Source organism: Temnothorax americanus, unplaced genomic scaffold (genome assembly GCF_048541705.1).
Source record: "Temnothorax americanus isolate GAGA-0224 unplaced genomic scaffold, ASM4854170v1 Scaffold30, whole genome shotgun sequence".
Classification (NCBI taxonomy): domain Eukaryota; kingdom Metazoa; phylum Arthropoda; class Insecta; order Hymenoptera; family Formicidae; genus Temnothorax; species Temnothorax americanus.
Genome location: NW_027509443.1, coordinates 2,295,886 through 2,316,842, shown reverse-complemented (window position 1 = coordinate 2,316,842; position 20,957 = coordinate 2,295,886). Strand labels below are relative to the sequence as shown.

At 36.4% G+C, this 20,957-nt stretch overlaps 1 protein-coding gene across 2 annotated transcripts; it reads left to right on the top strand.

Annotated features, from left to right (window-relative positions):
• Positions 1–11,826: 11,826 nt before the first annotated feature.
• On the top strand, positions 11,827–20,381 carry LOC143900747 (uncharacterized). 2 transcript variants are annotated; one of them, XM_077412416.1, is made up of 4 exons: positions 11,827–12,019; positions 12,781–12,886; positions 12,993–13,190; positions 13,283–20,381. In XM_077412416.1, the coding sequence occupies exons 2-4, from the start codon at positions 12,788–12,790 to the stop codon at positions 15,200–15,202; spliced, it is 2,217 nt and encodes a 738-aa protein (XP_077268542.1). In that variant the 5' UTR covers positions 11,827–12,019; positions 12,781–12,787; the 3' UTR covers positions 15,203–20,381. The 2 variants fall into 2 exon arrangements, with proteins under 2 accessions (XP_077268542.1, XP_077268543.1); XM_077412417.1 differs by lacking the exon at positions 11,827–12,019 and adding an exon at positions 12,101–12,614.
• Positions 20,382–20,957: the final 576 nt, after the last annotated feature.

Sequence of the window (20,957 nt, the reverse complement as noted above, 5' to 3'; positions counted from 1 at the left end):
TCATTATTGTACCGAGCCCCATCGTTTTCGCGAAGCCAATAGTGTGCCTCTCGGGGTCTTCCGTCTACCCGTTCGCGAATCAATTTTTTCCCTCCACGAGTGGACGTATGAAATTAAAAAAGAAACTCGTACGCGCGCGAGTCGGGGGAAAAAGAAGGGGAATACCCGCAAGAGTAACTCGATCCAAGCAGCACACGTGTGCCTCGCACTTTCCTCGCAAAGACGCTTAATAGAACAATGCACCTTCGATGCGCCAAGATTGCACAGGCCGCTTGATGGCTTTATGTCTTCCGCATCCACAGGGATGCAAATCATCCGAATTGTCACACATTACGAGCGTATTACAGTGATCCCGCGGGAGGATAACCTTAATAAGCGCGCAGCAAAATGCAGGTATCCAAGTAGGCGTCTCTCGATCAGCGGATCATCTTTAAACTGCCGGTAATCATCTTGCTCGTCCATCTCGTTGCTCTTAAATCTTAAATAGCGTCAGGCTGATTCAGTTGAAACTACATCTCCTCCTCTATACCGTCGAGACGTCAAATTTTAAAACCGCGAGAAAATTCGCATAAGCTTGAGATTTTCGTGTTCGTATAATATTTTCAGATGTGACTACTTAAAAAAAAATCTCTTTATATATATAAACATATTAATTCTTTTTGGTGTAACTTTACACTCGATATTTGTGATAGTATTTAGGTATATAATGTCTCTCGTACACATTTGTAATAAGTTTTTATATTGGTTCATTCAATTCTAATTGAAATTTAATTCACAATTTTTCGAATGCGCAAATTTAATATTAGTATCGTTAATAATTAAATTTATTATACATATATCTTTGTCTGTGAAAAACATAAATTAAAAAAAATTAGTGTAAGTAAAACTACTAATATTGAATGGTTTTCAAGAAAATTGCAATATATTTATATAAAAAAAATTCATTAATATTAAACTTTACGAGACAAGAACCTTTTGTTCGCAAAAAAGTCATTCTGAATCGACCTGACGCGCGTATCGCAAGCCGCAAGGGTCACGAGGGGAGGCTCGTTTGGGCCCGACGCGTTGTGATCTTATTATACCGCGAAGCGATGATGACCGTGTTTAGGTGTTGGCTTGCCAGATTTAAGAATACACCTCGCGCTTGGACGATTATGGTAACGAGGCCTCTTTAGTCACGTTGACGTGCACCTTGTTCGCGAATAAGGCGCGATATCCCGTGCATGCACGGCGACCTGCACCGATCGGTCGACGGTCGGTTCGCCTCCTTACTTATTGAAACCTTGCGGTTGCCAGCCACGATGGCGGTTGCCAGACGGAAAACTGTCAAGGATCGTTAGCGCGCCCGGTAGATAGTATACATTCGGCATCGGTCTCTCATTATTTTCAATTTAAATGTGTAATACAAAAATGAATTAATCCATTAAATAGTTTTCGAACAATCAAAGTAGCAAGTAGTAAATAAATCAAAATGCAATTTTGTATGGTAAATCTGTATTAGTTTATGTGTACGGCTTGGACACATCATTTATTTTTGCGAATAGTTTACCTATAAAGTAGATAAAGTAAAGATAACAGTAACTAGTAACCTATATAATCATTTTGTGAAGATCTTGAGACTTATATCTTAAGTAATCTAAACAAGTAATCTAAACCTTTATTTTTAGGAATGTATAAAGTTTTTCCCAGAAAGACACACACACATTCTTCCATAGATATTCAATCAATAGAAATAGAAGATGCACAACTCAAATTAATTTTATTATAAAATTATTAATATCTATATATCAATTTTTTCATATGCCAACTCGATTTAATTTAATTCTAGTAGTTAGATAGATATAAAAAGAGTTTTCCGCAAGTCTGTGCTTTCTGTTCTTTTCGAATTAATTTTCGTGCCGACGTATATTAGACAGATTAATGACTTCATACCTGGGGAAACTCGATTCACCGATATGTCACACATTACGGGCATATTACAGTGATTCGCGCGAGAGATAGCTGTAATAGCCAGGATCCCAAAAATGTGCAGGCAGGCATGCCGAGGTCGAAGGAACGCTCGCAAAATCATCTCTTAAACTGCCGATAATTTCTTACGTCGTGCCGGGCCGGTTTTTTTTTACCCGAGGGTTTCCTGAGGTAGACACAAGTGTATCGTGTGCGAAATTCATTGCAACGGCGATCTCGTATCGGGCGAGCGCATCTCGTACTTTGATGCACGCGGCCGTGTGATTTTGTGTTTAAATTTGCAGAGTTGCGGTGATTTTACACTTTCAATCGATACTCGCTCGCAAATCGGCGAATAACATTCGTGATATTCTATTTTGCATAAATAATCATTAAAAGTGATATCGTTTTATAAAATTATATTAATTTATTTTTGCCGCATCAAATAAGAGGAAAGTCAATAAATGGCGGAGAGTGTCATAAACGACCAGGTTTACAAATACAGTGTATAATTTGCGCGAAGCGCCGCGCGATAAATAATTTTGCAGTTTAAGCTTTCGCATTCATTGCAAAAACATCATGAAATTAAATCGCACGCATAATTATACTGTTATTTCGATAAGATTATATTTTGCTTTTATTCCCGGTAATCACGGATGATTAAAATACAATTGTTAATATAAATAAAAAATTAATTTCTATCTTTATTTTTGCATTAATTTCTGTATTATACATTTCCAGATTGCACGTTTTTGTTAACGACTTAACATGTACGCCATGATGTCTTAATCTTTCTCAATATCAGTTCTTTGATATATACATGGCTAAAGATTAGCGTCAGAGTGCTCGAAAAATCCGTCATTAGAGTTCACGGTGAGGATGTACAAGCAAATCATATATATTTCTTTTTCGCCATCAATAAAATCAATCCTTTCGCTTTCTTTCCATAGAGACAGGAGAGGGTTAACAACCTAGCGGGGACAAGGAGGACGAGCGAAGAACGGCGGAGAAAATAAGCGGACATCGAGGGAGGAAGATCGAGCAACAAGATCTCACAAGGTATCTCGATAAATCCCCTTCGCTGGACAAATAACGACAAGGCTCATTACTATAAACACGTCTCTGCGTGTGGCGCGTCGGGTTGCCGCGCTCTCTCCTCTCCACGGCCATTTATTTTTATATCCGCGTGTCTCCCTTGTTCGTTATTATATTATCCGGCGCGTCCGTCCCCAATCGCGCGTCGCGCGACCGACATTTTTGCGTCCCCCGCCCCAACGAATATGAAGAATGCAACGAGAACAACTGGGAGAGCCGTGCGCTTGTCGCGAGAAGACTTCGCAGATGAGAGTTTTACTCGCTAAAAACTCTTTTCGAATGCTTTTCTCGTTTTCCGGTCCGTTAGTTGTCTTTCCCACGCGTAAAATCTTTTGTAATAGTTAATTCCAGATATTATTGTATTTACAATAACTTGCATTTTAAAGCTAAATATAGAATAATAGTTACATAACCTAGCTGTCGTTTATTTTGCATAAATGTTTGCGATCGTTTATTAATATATAATGTCGGTGAAAATATAATTATATCGCAGCAGAGATTCAATATTTACTATATAGTAGGCAATAACTCTTATCTTTTGTTGTTGATATGATAATTGTGAATAAAGAGTGATTTTTGCTTTTTCAAGTGTACTTTGCACCTTATCATGTTTAAATCAGAAGCGCGACGTCATTATTCGACTTTTATTCATGCGGTAGGTAATGTAAACTGAAGCCCTGGCACCACCGACATCGATATAATGTGTCTGCACGCGGCAGCCCAATCGATACGTCAATTAATTTTTGAAAGGAGGTTGCTCTCGACTAATTTAAATGGTCAGACGGGACATGGGGAACTGATGTGTGTATGTACAACACGTATACACAGGCGCGCAAGCACCTGGCGGTTTCCTTTCCCTCTAACTCACATTTTTTACTATTGCGACTACGTCTTGACGCAACGAGATGTGCGGTTAGATAATTTTGGTTGTTTATGCATATGTATATGTAATGTTTGTATAGATATAATGGATATTGTTTTTAAACATAATTTGCAAAAATAAAACGATATATATATATAAAGTAAATATATATAGAAAAACAAACTGGGGTGAATGTAAATATGTAAAAAATTATTAAAGATATTAAACTTATAAAGATATATGTATGCGCAAAAATGTATGCGTATAGTCATTATTTGTTATATATAACAAATGCAAATGCAAGCATGTAAAAACTTATTTTATACTATAGAAATTTTCGCGACGCGTAACATATAGAATTATCAATTTGACAATACATAATTATTTTTATTTTTGGCATTTGAAATCAGTGCGATTATTGTTAACATTGCAGTTATTACGCATGCAATATAATCTCTTCTGTTTGGCTATATTTATTTCATCTATTTTATATTGCTACATAATTACATATTTTAATGTTTGTGTAAAATTTTGAATATAATAATAGATAAAGTATAAAAATAATTAAATTATTTTGATTCATCAGCCCCAGCAATTGACATTAATTTGATAATATTTGATTAAAAAGTAAGAAATAATACAATTAATGATAAATTGTAGCCAAGTGGAAAGAAAATAAAATTAAACAAAACAGATTAATTCAGAACTCACCATTTCGCGACGTCCCTCGATGCCCATCGATGCATCTTCTACTGCGATATCTGTAATATTTTCCGGAAGTGACACAAGAATCTTCTTTCATCGGTCTACATCAATTGCACTTCACTTCAAATACTATACTCACGATGCAAAACTTGCAATTTTAATCAATTTAATAATGCAATAGCAATTTAAATGAATTTAATAATTTATAAGTACTATTAAAAGTTAAAAATTGTGTCCTTTAATAAGAGTAGGGAAAAGCAGTGGGGCAAAGTGAGCACTTGCAATAAATTTTCATGTATTTATTATAAAACAAAGTAATTTTAATTTTTATTATCTTATACATTCTAATAGAAGTTTTAAATGCTATTATTACAACTTTATAATAAATACATAAAAATGTATTGCAAGTGCTCACTTTGCCCCCACATATGCTCAGCTCTCCCCTATATACAAAAAATACACTCTGCAATATTACTTTACGCGCTTCACACACCCGCGACAAAAAATCCATGAATATTTTGCGAATTTAGTTAAAAAATATGCACATTGAGAGATATATAAAATGCGAATTTATTTAGTAATAATCTATCGCAGAATATTTGCAAATTAAACTCTAAAAAAAACATATTTATACCGCGAAATGAAAATACTCTCTCTTTTAGTATTTTCTATACAATATAAATTCAATTTACATTTACATTGCGTTCAATTTACATTTACGCAATATTTTTGCGACAATCATATATCGCAATATCGCAATATATCTGCTAAAACTGTTATATTTCTGGAAAAATCGCTTTACCTCGCAATATCCTTGCGAAATTTAATTTCGCAATTTCTTTGCTAATATTATTTGATCAATTGCAGTATCAAAATTGTATTTAAAAAATCGAAATTTTTTTAAAAAGCGGTACCTAAAAGTTGCAACGTAGCTTGCAAATAAAACAGACGGAAAATATATTCCCGGCGCGAAAGTCTTTACCATTCACGAATTCAATATCAAATTCGTGTTATCTATTTCATAAAATTAATCGCGAATATATGAATAATGAATCGAAAACTAAAAATTGTATAAGTGTCGGCAAAATCGATTCACATGAATATTATTAATCACCTAAGTAAAATAATTAAGCGACGATTGCGATACTTATGCGAACAGAATTTCTGTTTCCATATTGTAATAAGAATAGGATATTGTATAATAGACGAAAAGTATACGAAATTAAAAAACAAAACTAAATCACGATATCTCAATTTGTTCGAAATAATCTCAGCGAAACTTCCTAATTTCCACGATTCTATAAACTACGAATCATATTTTTTTTTCTCGTCGATATTATATTATATTATATATTATTATTACATGGAAAATTAAAAACCGGACAAGTAAACACAATCGCAAAATGTATTAACAAGCGCGCGTAAAATAATCGTAGTTTTTTATTACCATGATTTACAAAGCAGACGTCTGCATATGCATTAAATTTCCTCTTAAAAAAATCCATGCTAAAAATGTATGCAAACATCGGGAACAGATAAGTGATATAAGTCAGTAATATATAATAAAAATCATATTTGTATATTTATAACACATCAAATATATGTCTTTTTTTTATTATATGGAAAATTAATTCTCAACGTATTTTCAAGATATAAAAACTTTAGTTTTTTTCCAATGCTTCTGGATAATAACCAAAATATAATTTTTATATATAATATGTAATTCAATATTTTAAAATATGTATTAAAATATAAAAAGAATTATATAGGTAGATTTATAAAATGTATTAAAATTATGAAATATCACGATATTCTTTTCACATTGTGTGAATTTGATGGCATCGTATATGAATTTATTTAATTCGTTTAAAAAATTGTTTTGTTTTAATATTTATACTTCTAAATACTATAAAAGCTTCTAACTTTATCAATGCATACTTTAATAATCGTATTGATAAAGACATGTCATATAATATAATATCATTGAAATAAGATAAGAAAAATAGAGAAAGAACGAAAGAGAGAGAAAAAAGTGTTATAATAAATGGTTCTTGCAATCTGCTATTTTATCAATTATTTTTTCTTCTTAAAATGAAAAGATTGTAATTTATATCAGTTATATCCCTTTTCTGATCAACATTTGCAAAAATTTGCATGCAAATCTACAGGCGAAATAAATCGCACTGATTTCAAAGACTGCAGCGATATCAACTCCGGGAAAGAACCGCATCACCTTTACCCTAACCCTTCTGCTCACCGATACTGGCTTAGGAATCCTGCATCTGCGAGATCTGCAACAAAAACATAATATCATGATTAGATTTATATTTAAACAAGTTTAACAGATAATCATAATTTTTTTTTAATAATCAAATTACAATTTCTATATCTGCGGAAGTATAGAAAACGTTGTACAGTAAAAATATACAAATCAGTTTATAAATTATAAACAGCAAATAATTTTGAATTGAATTAAAAGTTATAAAATATTTTTGTGTATCGATTAATAAAATTTTTGATTTGTAGAAAGATATCAATAAAAATTAAGCATTAGAATATGAAATTGTTAAATAATTGTTAAATAATATGTTCATTAAAGAATAGATAATAATGGATAATAAAAGCGAAATGCTTCATATTAAAAATTCACGATTTGATTTGAAAGCTTAATTTTGTCCTTAAAACTGTTCTAAGTTCATAAAATAGAGATTGTGTTATAAAATGTGAAAAACTTTAAGAGTTCAATAATCTCGACACATACAAAAGACATTTAAGGCGATTAAACTAGTTTCAAAAAGAAATTTTTCAATAAAAAGAGTAAAACTTTGACATTTTTATAAGTCAAATATTTCGATTATAAAGAGTTAAGTGAAAGATATAACAAAAATAGGTATTGGCCTTTAAATTGAATTTACAAAAATTAAATTCCAATTAATGTCAAAAACTAGAAGAACTATTCTTATAATATTTGACTCGTTCAAAACAGTAAAGTAAAATTTCAATAAATACTATAAAATTCATGAGAATTATTAAACCCTTTTTTTTTCTTTTGCAAAAAGAACTGAAAGGTTGTCGATAAAAATCAATAAAAAGACATGATAAGAATATTATGTATTAAATAATCAGCATTTTAATAATAATTATATTATTATTGGATTAGTGATATTGTATATAACTATAATCTACTTGTTATATATATAATGAAAACTAATAAAAAAATAGAATCGTTACAATTAAATCGTAATATGGTTTAGAAAGTTAAAAAATCGTATACGTATCTCAGTGCATTGAATGTTATCGCACGAATATCATGCGTATACTTATTGTTGTTACTCCCGTTCTGCTTGTCTGCAAAAGAACGTTATAGTGCGCTCGACCTCTACGCGCGTTTTGTGATGTGCTAAATAAGGTTGCAAAAATCGTTTTACTCTACTTGCCCCATCGAATCGGAATCAATAATGAATACACGTTATGAATACACGCACGATTATATGTAGTCTTTTCTCCCTCCTTCAACTGTCTATCTATATGCGATTGTCCGCGAGAGATATAAAGCAAATATAATCAACGTGCGTATAATTTACGTATACAGAGAATATAAGTTTCGTATAGAAAAAAAAGAAAGAAGAAACAGACATGTTTATCTAATGTAAATATAAGAGTAAATTAATTATAAAAAAATAAAGATTTTGATTGTAAATACATATATTTATTATAAGTATATATGTATAATTATTTTAATTAAAAAGTTTATCATAGTATATTAAATATGTTGTATGAATAATTGAATGAATATTTTATCATGATTATATTTAATACTTTAATAAAATAAAATAAATATATAAGGAGAAAGAGAGGATTTCTTACTATAGAATATACATATACATATATGTATAAAGCTTGTATCTCTCAAACATTGTTTATACAGAAAAAAAAATGTACAAAATAATCGGTAAATTATTGCATTATATTTATTTGTCATTCCGTTCTCCGTTAACTACAAATTAATTCATTGAGTACAATTTAAAAAGAACATCAATTCTTACTTAATAAATATAAATATATGTTAAAAAATATAAATATAAATAAAATATCTCTCTCTCTCTCTCTCTCTCTCTCTCTCTATTTTATCTAATACATCAGATTATACATATATATCGCATGATTATAATTCTTATTGCGATATCATTAAATATAATTGTATAATAATAAGATAAGAATATACATATTAATGATAACTATTAATAAGATAGCTATATTATATCGGTTTTTTAGATACTAACACTACGTTGTCTCTCTGAAGCAATGACCACATCAAAGAATCATTTCGCATTATCAAAGACAGAAAAAAAATGTATAAAAGTGTTGAATAAAAACTTAGATTGATTTTACAACAATACAATTGTACAATTGAATAAAATAGAAACGTACGAATGTTCACGAGCGTTCGCATAAAATTATGTATGTCTATCAGATAAACAGCAAAAAGGTAATTCCCATTTCTCTCTAAGATTATTTAATTATACAATCGAACTGTGAAACCTGTTCTCAGATCTTTATCCCATTTCGCGTTCGTTTCAATGTATATGTGTGTTGCAACAAACACGAATTAATATTGCATGATGCATGGAACATCTGCTACACCGCGGTCCGCGACATATCGCACGCTAATAACAATAACGGAGATGCCGCCGTATCTCCGCATCTGGTATTCTCTCTGAAATTTTAATTACGGCGTTCGCGCTTACCAAACAATTATCGTCGGCCGCGCTACGTGCGACGTCCTCACCTTCGGGGCTCCGTTGTTCCGCACCTTCGTTTCGCGGCCCATACGTGCCCCCTGAGGTGGTGGCCCCGCGCGCGCGCACGTGGAGATAGTGCCCGAGCCTCGTTCGAGAGAGGGTCTCATGTAATTTTCATCGAGTGGGTGGATACCCATTATTTCGCATTACAGAGGGTCCTTACGAGGGGTACGATATCGCGCCGGTCGTGCGGATCGAGCGGAACGATCGCGCATTAACGACGCGAGAACTCGCGCGAGATTTCTCGAGCCTATACACGTACGTATTTTGCGCAAACCGCGTCGCATGATAATCGACAGAATCGCTCGATTTCTCGAGAGCTTTTCTCTTCACGTAGGAAATACATCTATTTAGACGCGTGACACGGTATATGATGCTTTTGATATTTAAAATTAAATAAATCGATTTAATAATTAATTATAAATTGATTAAATAATAGTGAAATAATTAAATATAATTGACGCATTTATAAACGAACGAAGAATTCAGTAGAGACAAATAAAATTAATTCAACTCTTTTATTTTTTTCTAAAATCAACTTATTCACATTTAAATAAATCTTGGAATCATTAAATAGTTGAAGCAAGGTGAAGGTTAATTTAAATCGTCGAGTATAGTTAAACCGACAAAATTTAGATGGTCTTGACGTCAAGATTCGTCTGTCGGATCACGAAGGGAAAGAAAATTGCGATTACGGCGGTCTTTTTGTTTCTTAATGCCGGATCATTAGCGGCATCGCATTAGCGGACGGTTCTCGAGCGTGAGTTAACGATAACAGATTGTACAAGCGGGGCGCGATGTTTGCAAGCATTATTGGCGCCACTTGTACATCGTTACCGGTGTACGTGACGTATCGGCGGGGTATCAGAGAGCTCCGCACCATCCACCGTATCATTATGACGCCTCGCAGGCAGAACTATCGATCCCGATCGATGATATTAATAGTCGCTAACTACAGTCCTCCGAGCCGCCTGCTTGTGCGAGTTCTAACAGCAAGTTTCAGTATAAGGCGCTTTTCAAACCGTCGATCGACCGTCCTTTTTTTTCTTTCCCTTCTCTTATATCCATCATTCGTCGCGCTAATTGTTTATAATTGTTCCGTCAAGGTTGAACATAAATAATCGCGTGTGGAATTGTTGAACGATGATAAAGTTCGATAACGATACTCTGTAACATTGACAACGTTTATTATATTGTTCGATCAGTAATTGTTAAACAAAGCGCTTGCAGTTGTTTGTTTCAAGGTCGGTATAATGCCCTGTCTGGACCAGAGGATGATCCTACTTGTGGCTTTATCCTAATAGTGAGTAGTGTACATGCACTATACTCACTATTAGGAGTACATTTCGTTTCACGCACGATGTGCATAATGCGTCATCTATCCTTGTTGATCACCGAATGTTAAACATGGATAAATGATGCGTCATGCGTGAAACGGAATGCATTCTAAGATGAGCCACAAGTATAGGCTCATCCTCTGGTCTAGACAGGGCACAAGATCGAATTTGCGAGAGTGACAGAACTTCCGAATGTCGCAACTCGCAACGCTTTCGATAACTTTGAAATGAATGTCGAGCCGACGTCTAGCAAAATATGTTGTAATAGTACTTGCATTGTTTAAAAACTACTCACGCCTGATCCAATCGCCGAACGGAATCCCCAGCTGCATGCGAATTTCCTGCGATCTTCAGCTCCGAATCGCCGTAGACACTTAGTAATGACATTTAACATTATACATATATTGTTATAGATGCAAATATTAATTAGGTCTGTTCGTGTTGCCTGCATTTCTCGCACTTACAATAATCTTCGCTTTTTCTTTTTCTCCATGTATATTTACCTCGTTTTAAGTGCAGGGATTTTTAGGAATTTCAAGCAACACGAACAAATCTATTGAATCTCCTTCGATCGATATAGCGCGGCTACTCGCTGCTCGCCATTTTGTTCTTTACATTCTTTCCAACTATTTGAGTCAATAGAGATTTGATCGGGTAATCGCATCATCGCTAAACAGACAACGATAATAATTACCGTATTCGATCCATCGCCATTAAATCGTTTCATCGCGGAACGACGAAGCTCGATCTGCTCGATAGGAACGGGCTTACGAAAATTCATTCGCCCGATATCGATCAAAATAGACCGACGTGAATCCCAAAATCCCAACTAGCCAACGGCGGCGATCTGAACTGAAGTCGCGCGCGAATGCGCGAATCGCGAATCGCCTCATCGCCGCGCGAAAGCGCGCGCGCGAGACACGCTCTAGGGATTCGCACTATTCGCAGACAGGCAGGTAACTTCACGGCGCTCCCGGTTTCCGGCGAGGCCGTCCGCGCACGCGCGCGCGCGCGCGCCATGTTGGAACGATGCGGACTGCGGACGAAAAAGACGAAAGTTCTTGTGGCGACCGCGGCGAGGGCGAGGGCGTGAGGTGTCGATCGGGCGCCGTGCAGCGTGCAGCCCCCCCGGGAAGATAAATAAACAAAAAGAACGGATGGCTGAGATGGCTCGTCTCCCTTGAGTCGGCTTTCCTCATCCTGGGAATGTTTCGCGTCGGCTTCGCGGCTGTTTGAGACTGTTCTCCCGCGAGTGTGACTTCGCCATCGGGGTGAGTTTCCACGGCGAGAAACGCGAGACGTGAGACCCGCTTGGATCTCCCTCCCATCCCCCGCGACGTCGCGACTCGGCGCGGCGGCGGCGAGCTTCACCGCGGCGCTTTGACAGGTTATGTTGACAGGGCGCGTGTAACCTTGGCCGTGCCTCGGGCGACCTCGATCGCTCGGGAATCTGGCTAGCGCGGTGTCGTCTTTCTTTCCCCCGTGTGTGTCGCGTTACGTAATTCGTCCGTCGGTTCGTCTCGCGAGAGTCGCGCAACAACGCGGCACAGCGACCGCGGGCACCGCGGGGATCCGTTTCGCGCGGCCGCATCTGTCATAACGAACGTGCGCGATTCCGCTCACCGCGCCATATTGGCATCGAAGTGTTTTTCAACTGATAAATCCTCTTTTTCCGGGACACTCCGCGCACGCGGTGCCGCTTGTCGTTACGGGGGGTCGTGAGAAGGGGGCCGCGGAATCCTCGATACCCCTCCGGGCTTCGGGTCCGCGATAGGGCGTGCTCCGCACATGTAACGGACCGCGCTAATTCGGAGGAGGGTTTCGGAAATCAGACGCTCGTTGATTTCAGTATTAAAACTTCGATCTGTACGTATATGATTTTGCAAGACAAGCCGATCGCTGTTTCCTTGTCCGTTGTAAACGTCACTAACGCTAGAAACATTTGTACTACGAGAAAGGAGCGCACAATTTCGATAGCATAGATGGAATTACGTGCGTAGAATTTTTGCTATTGAATCGATTGAATTTTCAGCTGCAAGATGACAGAAAGTAGCGTGTCCAGAATGAAGGGGCGCAATGGGGCGCGACTTTTCAAGAATCCACCGCAGCCACACATGTGTATACAGGATTTCATACAGGTATTGTGTCATTGTGATAACAGTGTTACTGCAAGAATTGTTTATTACATAACTTGTAGGAATCAATGGCGTGGGTATTATATAAATGTCAATTCTCTTGGTACAGGGCACTACGGCTCCGTGTTATGTAAACGTACTGTCTTGGGACAAAATTGCGATGCCTCGCAGACCATCGCTGCCTGTGCCACTCTACGGGGGTATGAGAGTGCCACCGCCTCGCACAAAGACGGAAGCCATAGTGTTTGCTGTAATGGCCAATCCCGAGGTCCTGCGAATGAGCGGCAAGAATGCTCAGGACGTAAAGGTAAATGAGACATTTTTTAATCTGTAAAGTCTTTATTGATAAACAACGGCGCAAATAATTTCTGTCACATGTACCTTATTATTTTCTAACAGAAGCGTACGAGCTTTATCGAGTTACTATTAGACTTCATAGAAGCGATGAACGCAGGGGTAGTCTTCAATCGTAATTATACAATACTAAAAGATCGAGACATCACGGGCGAGCTGAAGGAGGTCTGGAACGCAGTGTTAGCCATACGCGACAATGAACAGCGTCCGCCGCAGCAGGAAACCTGGATCGACGTTCAACCTCCCATGTCGCAATTTCCTCAGTACCCGGAACAGCAACAGCAGCAGCAAGAGTACATACCACAGCCGCCGCAGTATCACTCGAGCGTCGCCTATGGTAGGACTATTAACAACGAAAATATGCACTATGAGAGCTACGGGCATCAGCCTCAAAGCTCGGCGATTTCCAAGAACGAGCCTATCTTCATATCCGGACACATCGTATCGCAGCAGTGCCACAACAGCGTTCATCGAATCGCCCTCGATCAGTACAACTATCGCGAGCGCGGTAGAGACGGTCAAGTTGTGCAAAATGTTATTGCGGCACAGCATCAATTTCAACCGAGGCAAACGTGGCCGCAATATGTGAATACTAAGTACATGCATCCGAACTCGAATCTACCATATGGACCGGCCGCAAATACCAACCCGGCCATTAATCCTTCGAATCAGATCAAGCCCTTTCAGCCATATCCTACTTACCAGCAACAACAGCAGCAGCCGACGCCGCCACCGACGCCGCCACATATAGACAATACGATGCACGTCGATATTCGTAGGATGCAACAGCAACCGCAGCAGTCACAAATACACTTTAATCATGTACAGTCGCCGTATGCTGAGCAACCTGGGTCATTCAATGTACAAAGTAATGCGCATAGAGCAAGCAGACCGCATATGGGAGTAGCTCAGAAAAACAACGTTACTAAGAGACAGGCAAATTCACCAACGCACACTTCTTGTACAAATTGCCAAAATAAGGAAGACCAATCTTTCACTAAGCCGAAGAGTCCCGTTAAAGTTCTTCAAAGGGAAGTGCCGATGGAGCGGCAAGATACAACTAATTATGCGGAGAGCAAAGCTCCAGTAGAAAAAGTAGAGGAACCGAAGATTGTCCCGGTGACGGATTTAGATGAGGATCTTAAGAAGAGTGATGAGCTCGTGGTTGAGTATGTATACCCGGAGAAAGAGGACGTCTGTAGTTCAGAACTTACGCGTACTGTCGATGAAACGCCGCCATGTGAAGAAAAGAATTCCGTAAAACTAGAATCCTGTAAAACATCTTTGATGGAGACGAAAGAAGTGGAAGTGTCAGCTACGCAACAATTTACTGTTCAGAAGAATGCCAATAAGTTTGTCAAAGGCAATGCGCAACCGCGAAGAGTAATAACCAAAGGTAATAAGCATAACTATTCGCAGCTTCCGAAGTGCTCACCGATGAACAACGTTGAGTATGTGTACCCGGAGAAAGAAGATGTCTGTGGTTCAGAACATACGCGTACTGTCGAGGAAGCGCCGCCATGTGAAGAAAAGAATTCTGTAAAACTAGAATCTTGTAAAACATCTTCGACGGAAACGAAAGAAACGGAAGTGTCAGCCACGCAACAATTGACTGTTCAGAAGAATGCCAATAAGTTTGTCAAAGGTAATGCGCAACCGCGAAGAGTAATAACCAAAGTTAATAAGTATTCGGAGCTTCCGAAATGCTCGCCGATGAACAGCATTATCAAGAGTGTTTTCAAGATTAATCCAGGCGCCTCCAGTGAGGAATCGTCGGGTAAGAGAAAGGCGAATGGCCAGGCAAGGCCAGCTAATGGCAAAGCGATGTGCGAGAACGAGGAACAGGTGCAACCGGGATACACGATACTGAAGAAGGAGGCTCAGGAGGAGATGGTGAGCGAGATCGCTCAATTATCCATTCAAGACTGCAAGGACGCGACCGAGATCGCTCCCGTGCTCTCGTGATAGCCAGGCCTACAGCTGATACTCAGCTGTGTCGGCGCGCGACCAAGGGCTTTGATGTAAATAGATAGAACTTTATTCAATAGAAAGAAGTCAGGGAGAAATGAAAGACATCGCGAACAGATTAGGAGGGGGGAGATATCGTTGATGATTAGAATTCATATACCCTTACTTCGAGTCCTGAACGGAATTGATATGTCTTTGAAACGGCTTTGATCGATTATCATCGCGCGGATACGTGACGAACATTATTTGTGATTTTATGACTGTCACAGTGTTCTTATAATAACGGTACCACGTGTGATATCAAGGATTTATCAACGTTAGTCTACTCATAGGAGTGTCGGGAAACTTATTCGTGATCGAAGCTGGGTACAATTTGATTTCATGTACAATTTCATTCATCAATTTTCATGCAATGGCCTTACTTTTAAGTAACAGATTATTTTCTTAAATGTCGTTCGAATGTTTTTAGTAACAGTTTCAGTCTTTGTTATAATTTTCATATCTCTGTACTTGTAATTATGAAGTTATTGCTGAGTTCCGAAATGTCGAGCTTTTATTATAGTAGAATTTATTAAATTTTTCTTTATTTAGTTTAATTGATGAAATATGATAAATATAATTCTTTTTACTTTATATTTTGTAGAAAAATAAGCATTTTTTAATATTAAATTAAATTTAAATATTTAATTAAAATATAATAATTTGTTAAATGTTTAAATTCTGATTTTGAACAAGTATATATAATATGGATATATATTTATATTCGCTCAGAAAATAAGTATAATTATAAATTTGTTGTTTGGTATTTTTACTGTACCCACTACGGCGACGAATGTGATCATTTGAGAACATGAGTTCACGCTTGCTAATCGAGATCCGTTTAGTTAGGGCTGCGTTCCGATATTCACTGCCAGTATTGAAAATCTATAGTTTACGTTACATACGCTGTACGATTTTCAGTACTGTCACAATCTGCTTCCAATATCTTGCGGCAAATAAGGTCGGATAAACAGAGAAAGTGATATTATGATACTTTTAAGTATACGAGATTTCTGAACGCTGCCTCATTGTCTCTACGCACGAAAACGAATTGAAATACATTTTTTAATTGGACTAAGCGCTAAAGCTGGGTAAAACGCATATTTTCGAACATTGTTAAACATTGTGTGATCGCGCGATGACTGGATGTTTCTAAACTACCGAGAATTCGTTGAAGCACTATTTAATGCAGTGATATAGATGTATGTACGCGAGATCGGTGATATTCAGGATCTTTGTTATTTGATGGATTATGCGATAATCCAGCGAGTCAGTAATGACCGTGAGATTTACTCCATAATTGAAATGTGTGAACTAGTGTTTTGCCTAGCTCCATTAAGCATACAACGGTATTGTCTATATTTAAGAAGAAACGGTAGGTTTAAGCCGGAATAACATGTAATTATTGCAAGGCGAACGTTGCTGTAGATTTACGAAGAAAGAAGCATTTTATTATAGAATGTAAAACAGCTTATCATCTCGTACTTATCTATCTACAAAGCAATCGGAGAATTTCTACCAAAATTTTCTATAGAAAAACTTTGCATTATAAATACGGTAACAATCTAATTGCACTAAATCGCCAAACATTTTGCAACAAAATTTTAATAGGATTTTTCATATTATTGGCTATAAATAGTCAATTTAAAGTTTAATATAATTCAGCTTTAACGATGATTTAGTCAATTTAAAGTTTAATATAATTCAGCTTTAACGATGATTTCCGGAAAGAATATTGTATCGGAGCGACGTCGTCTTGTTTTCTCGAACGTGCGCGTCGTCAATAATGTCAATATCTGTATGATCTGATAACGTGCTCGAATAGATAATTACGATTTGTATTTCAACGAATGCGCAATTGTAGTTTATTATGAAAAAATGTGTTTTTTAACTTTGAAATGTGCAAATGCCAAGAACGATTGGGAATTTGGAAGTAATAGAACAATAATTTTGCAGTTAAAAAATAACAATTGTTTAAAGATTTATCACTTTATCAGGCAAATATGTTTCTTGTGCGAAGTATATTAATTAGATGGATGATGTTTGTCCAAATTGTTCCATTTCAAGAGAATGAAAACAAATTAAATAGGATTATTGCCGTATTTATAACACGAACGAAGCCTACAGCTTCTCTTTCTCAAAATGTACAGTCAGTGAGTCGTTTTCTTAATTTTATCGGTGTTCTGAATATCAAACCTTACAACGATTTGCATTTATATATTGTTTCAAATTTATATATGTATTATATTATCGCAGAAGAGTTAAAAAATATATATGCATTTAACAAGGCAATATATATACATATTATCGTTTTCTACATAAAAATCTCAATATTTTGTTTAACTCGATGAATTAAACAACTGGAAAGAACTAGATGACGACTTACTGGCCACGTTCGTACAAAACCGTATCTCATGTCTCGACTGCGAGAGTCGATCGTATTTCTTCAATGTCATTCATCTCATGAGTTTTCGTTCGAACGATTGTCCTCCACGCGTTAAATACTCAGAGTCAATTTACAGGGGACAAATCTGCCATCACGAACTCGCCGTAATCTCGTAAGTAAACTGTGAAAACATATATAGTGCTACCACATAGTATATAATCGACCAGAGATAATTGCTTCTCGCGGTTGGGTGTACTCTGCCAGTTTTATCAGCCTAAGAAGAAAGATTCGCCCATGACATACAGCCTGGATCGAGACTAATCGGTCAATTATCGCGCACACAATTACTCAATTATCCCTCGATTAGTCGCGACCGGGTCGCGCACATTATTTTCTTATTTAATGCGGGGCGTCTAAACGCACATCGCGCGCATCGGCGACCTTGTTCCTGAAAGCGCTGAACATAAACTTAACAGTTTTAGCGAAACCTAATGTCTAAACGCGTTATATGTAGTCACTGATGCTCTTAATGCTAACAAACGATGATCTTCTGTAAGGATGAAAATATATAGTGTTTGGCCTCCGGTATAGACGATACGTTGTCATATTCTAACGGTTTTTAACTATCGCTGCCAGAATAAGATGAAGCGGCGGATAAAGCTGCCATTTTTAAATTGAAATAGTTGGAAAGAGTCGATTTTAATCGCGTATAGCGTCGTGTGTATGCGTGTAATAATGAACAATTGGCTGTCTTAGACCGATCTCAACGAAGTGTCGGCTTTGTTAAAAATATATTATATTTTTGTACTTCGTAATGTAGCTTCTTGGCTGAGAACGGAGGAATTTAGGAAACTGCGAAATTATCCCCCAAAACTAAGTATTATTTTTTTACGAACAAAAAACGAAAAGTGTTGAAAAATTAATCGTTACTGCGCGTAGAATTAAACGCTGTAGCTTCTTAGACTGGAATTTCGCCTTTCTACTATCTTTAATAAAAAGCAGATGAATTATGATATTTGAATTCTAAAAAATTTTTTAATTGCGTTCTTATTACAAAAACCTAAAAAACTATATTCTAAAAGTTACTTCTTAAAACGGAATAAAAGTAAAGGTAACTAGAAGAGCGCTTTGAATGTTAGCTGCAAGAATTGATGTAAGGATATCTGTAAATGTTCGGAAACGGCATTTTTATAGGAAGAAATATTCTTCTTCAGCCATTCGCCGTTCTTCTAAATATCCTGAGTATATCTACTGATAGTTTTAAGAGACTATTCGGACTACTACTGGGAGACTCTTTGCAACTATTTAAATTTGCGAACCGCACTTTCATCGTGATCCCCGTGTCGCATGCTTCGATATTTTAGAATTATACTTGTGAGCTGTTCGAACTCGAAGAGAAAATCGTCTCCTCTCGAATTTTATTCCCAGACATTTCGTCACGTTTGTTCAGTGTATTCGAGGTGCTTCATTAGTATATCATTAAGAGAGAGATCTCAGCTTGCGAGTAGTCACTTGTTTATATACAATCGTATGGAAAGGACCAATCCGCGGAGAAAGAGAAAGAGAGAGAGGCAGTGCAATTGTAAACGTGAAATAAAAGAAGATAAATTAAATGTGCGCCGCTTAAAAAAAATGTGATGATGCAAAAATACCTGTTATTTTTGAAAATCGCGACCTCACGATATATCGGCTGAATTCTCCTAGAAACAATGTAGGAATAAGGCTGTGTAACCACTATTAGCGACATTATTTTGCGACCTGAGTCCCTTCTACGATGTAGACCAATTGTTGTATTCAGTAATGCACTCTAAGCGCCATGGAAGCGACGACTCGGTTAAACCGCGTCGCGACATGCAGATCGATGTGTCGTTGCTCGCGTTGATTTTTTAATGTTTCGAAAATGAGATTGCGAATATGGCACGGACTCGAGGGGGAAAACCGCGGACGATACAGCCTCACGAATAATTTATAAGACGCGAATGAGCTTTTTATTCTCTAGAATCAACAAGTGTGATGGACCTCACTGATGAGACCCACGCAAATTACAGTTTGCTGTAAATAGCAACTTGCCTTTCGCGAAACGCAGAGCTTCGTCGATGGGAGAAAGACGTTTTGAGCGAAGCGAAGGTGGTTCACCCTCGCATGTGAAATTATTACCGTAGCCGTACGATAATAATGATTTCTAATTACAAAAAAATCTGATTCTGTTAATATATTTATTTATCTACGAGTATATAAAGTATACAGTCCTGTATCGTTTTTTTCTTTTTTAATATTTTTTTTCTTTTAGTTTTCATTCGAATACGAGACATGGCGAATGGCGCTTAGTACGCGTTGGCGGACGTTTATTTATAAGTTTATTTAAGATGAATTAAATTTATGCATTTTGCAAAAAAATGCGGATCTTTAATAACGATACTGAAACATCGTGATTCTGGTGAGTGCTTCTTTTAAATCTTCGGAGAACAGCGTACTCGAACGCCGATGAGAATTTTGTCAGTTTTATGACTTTATCACGTTTCTCTTTTTTAATTGTAATTTGATAGCGGCTTGGCTCGTTCCTCTGCCGAAATTTCCTCGATGCCGCTCCTCCTCTCATTATTGTTAATAATATGTATTCAGTATTTGTGTTATTTTAGATTCTTATTGATTATTATTATTGTCCAGGTATATTGCAGTTTATTATATTATTATTACCACAAATATTGTAATCTATCATTCTATATTATAATACATGGTTTTTCCAAAGTTTGCCTATCTATATATCTCGCTTTATTATCCGTTGAGCCTCAGACATAATTAATCTCGTAAATTACTTCCCTGTGACTCGTAACTGTCTTCCATGTTCTTAAGACTTCCATGCTCTTTCGAAGATATCGAGAAAGATTGTTGTCTGTCATAATCTTCTCTCAATATTGCATTATCTTACAATTAAATTATGTTTAACTAAAATTTTATTAGAATTTTATATTATTTATAATTTTATATTTATCTATTATTTTGATCCCAAAAATATTAAAAAATGATAAGTACAAGTGTTGGCTATATGGATCAATGTACATGTATCAAATTAATTAGAAGAGCTCTTTGCCTATCTTTTTATTGTCAATAATTTTTTATATCTTTTTTATGTATATTGATGTTTTTTATTCTATATATAAAAAATTTATTATAATAAATTATAAAATATATAATATATATATGTGTAATAGATATGAATTTGTGGACTACTTACGTTCATATTACAGATTATTGTAAACTTTTTTCAGCAAAAGTATTTTTGATCAAAAAAAGATTCTCTTTTAATAGCCTCATCTTTCTAATTTT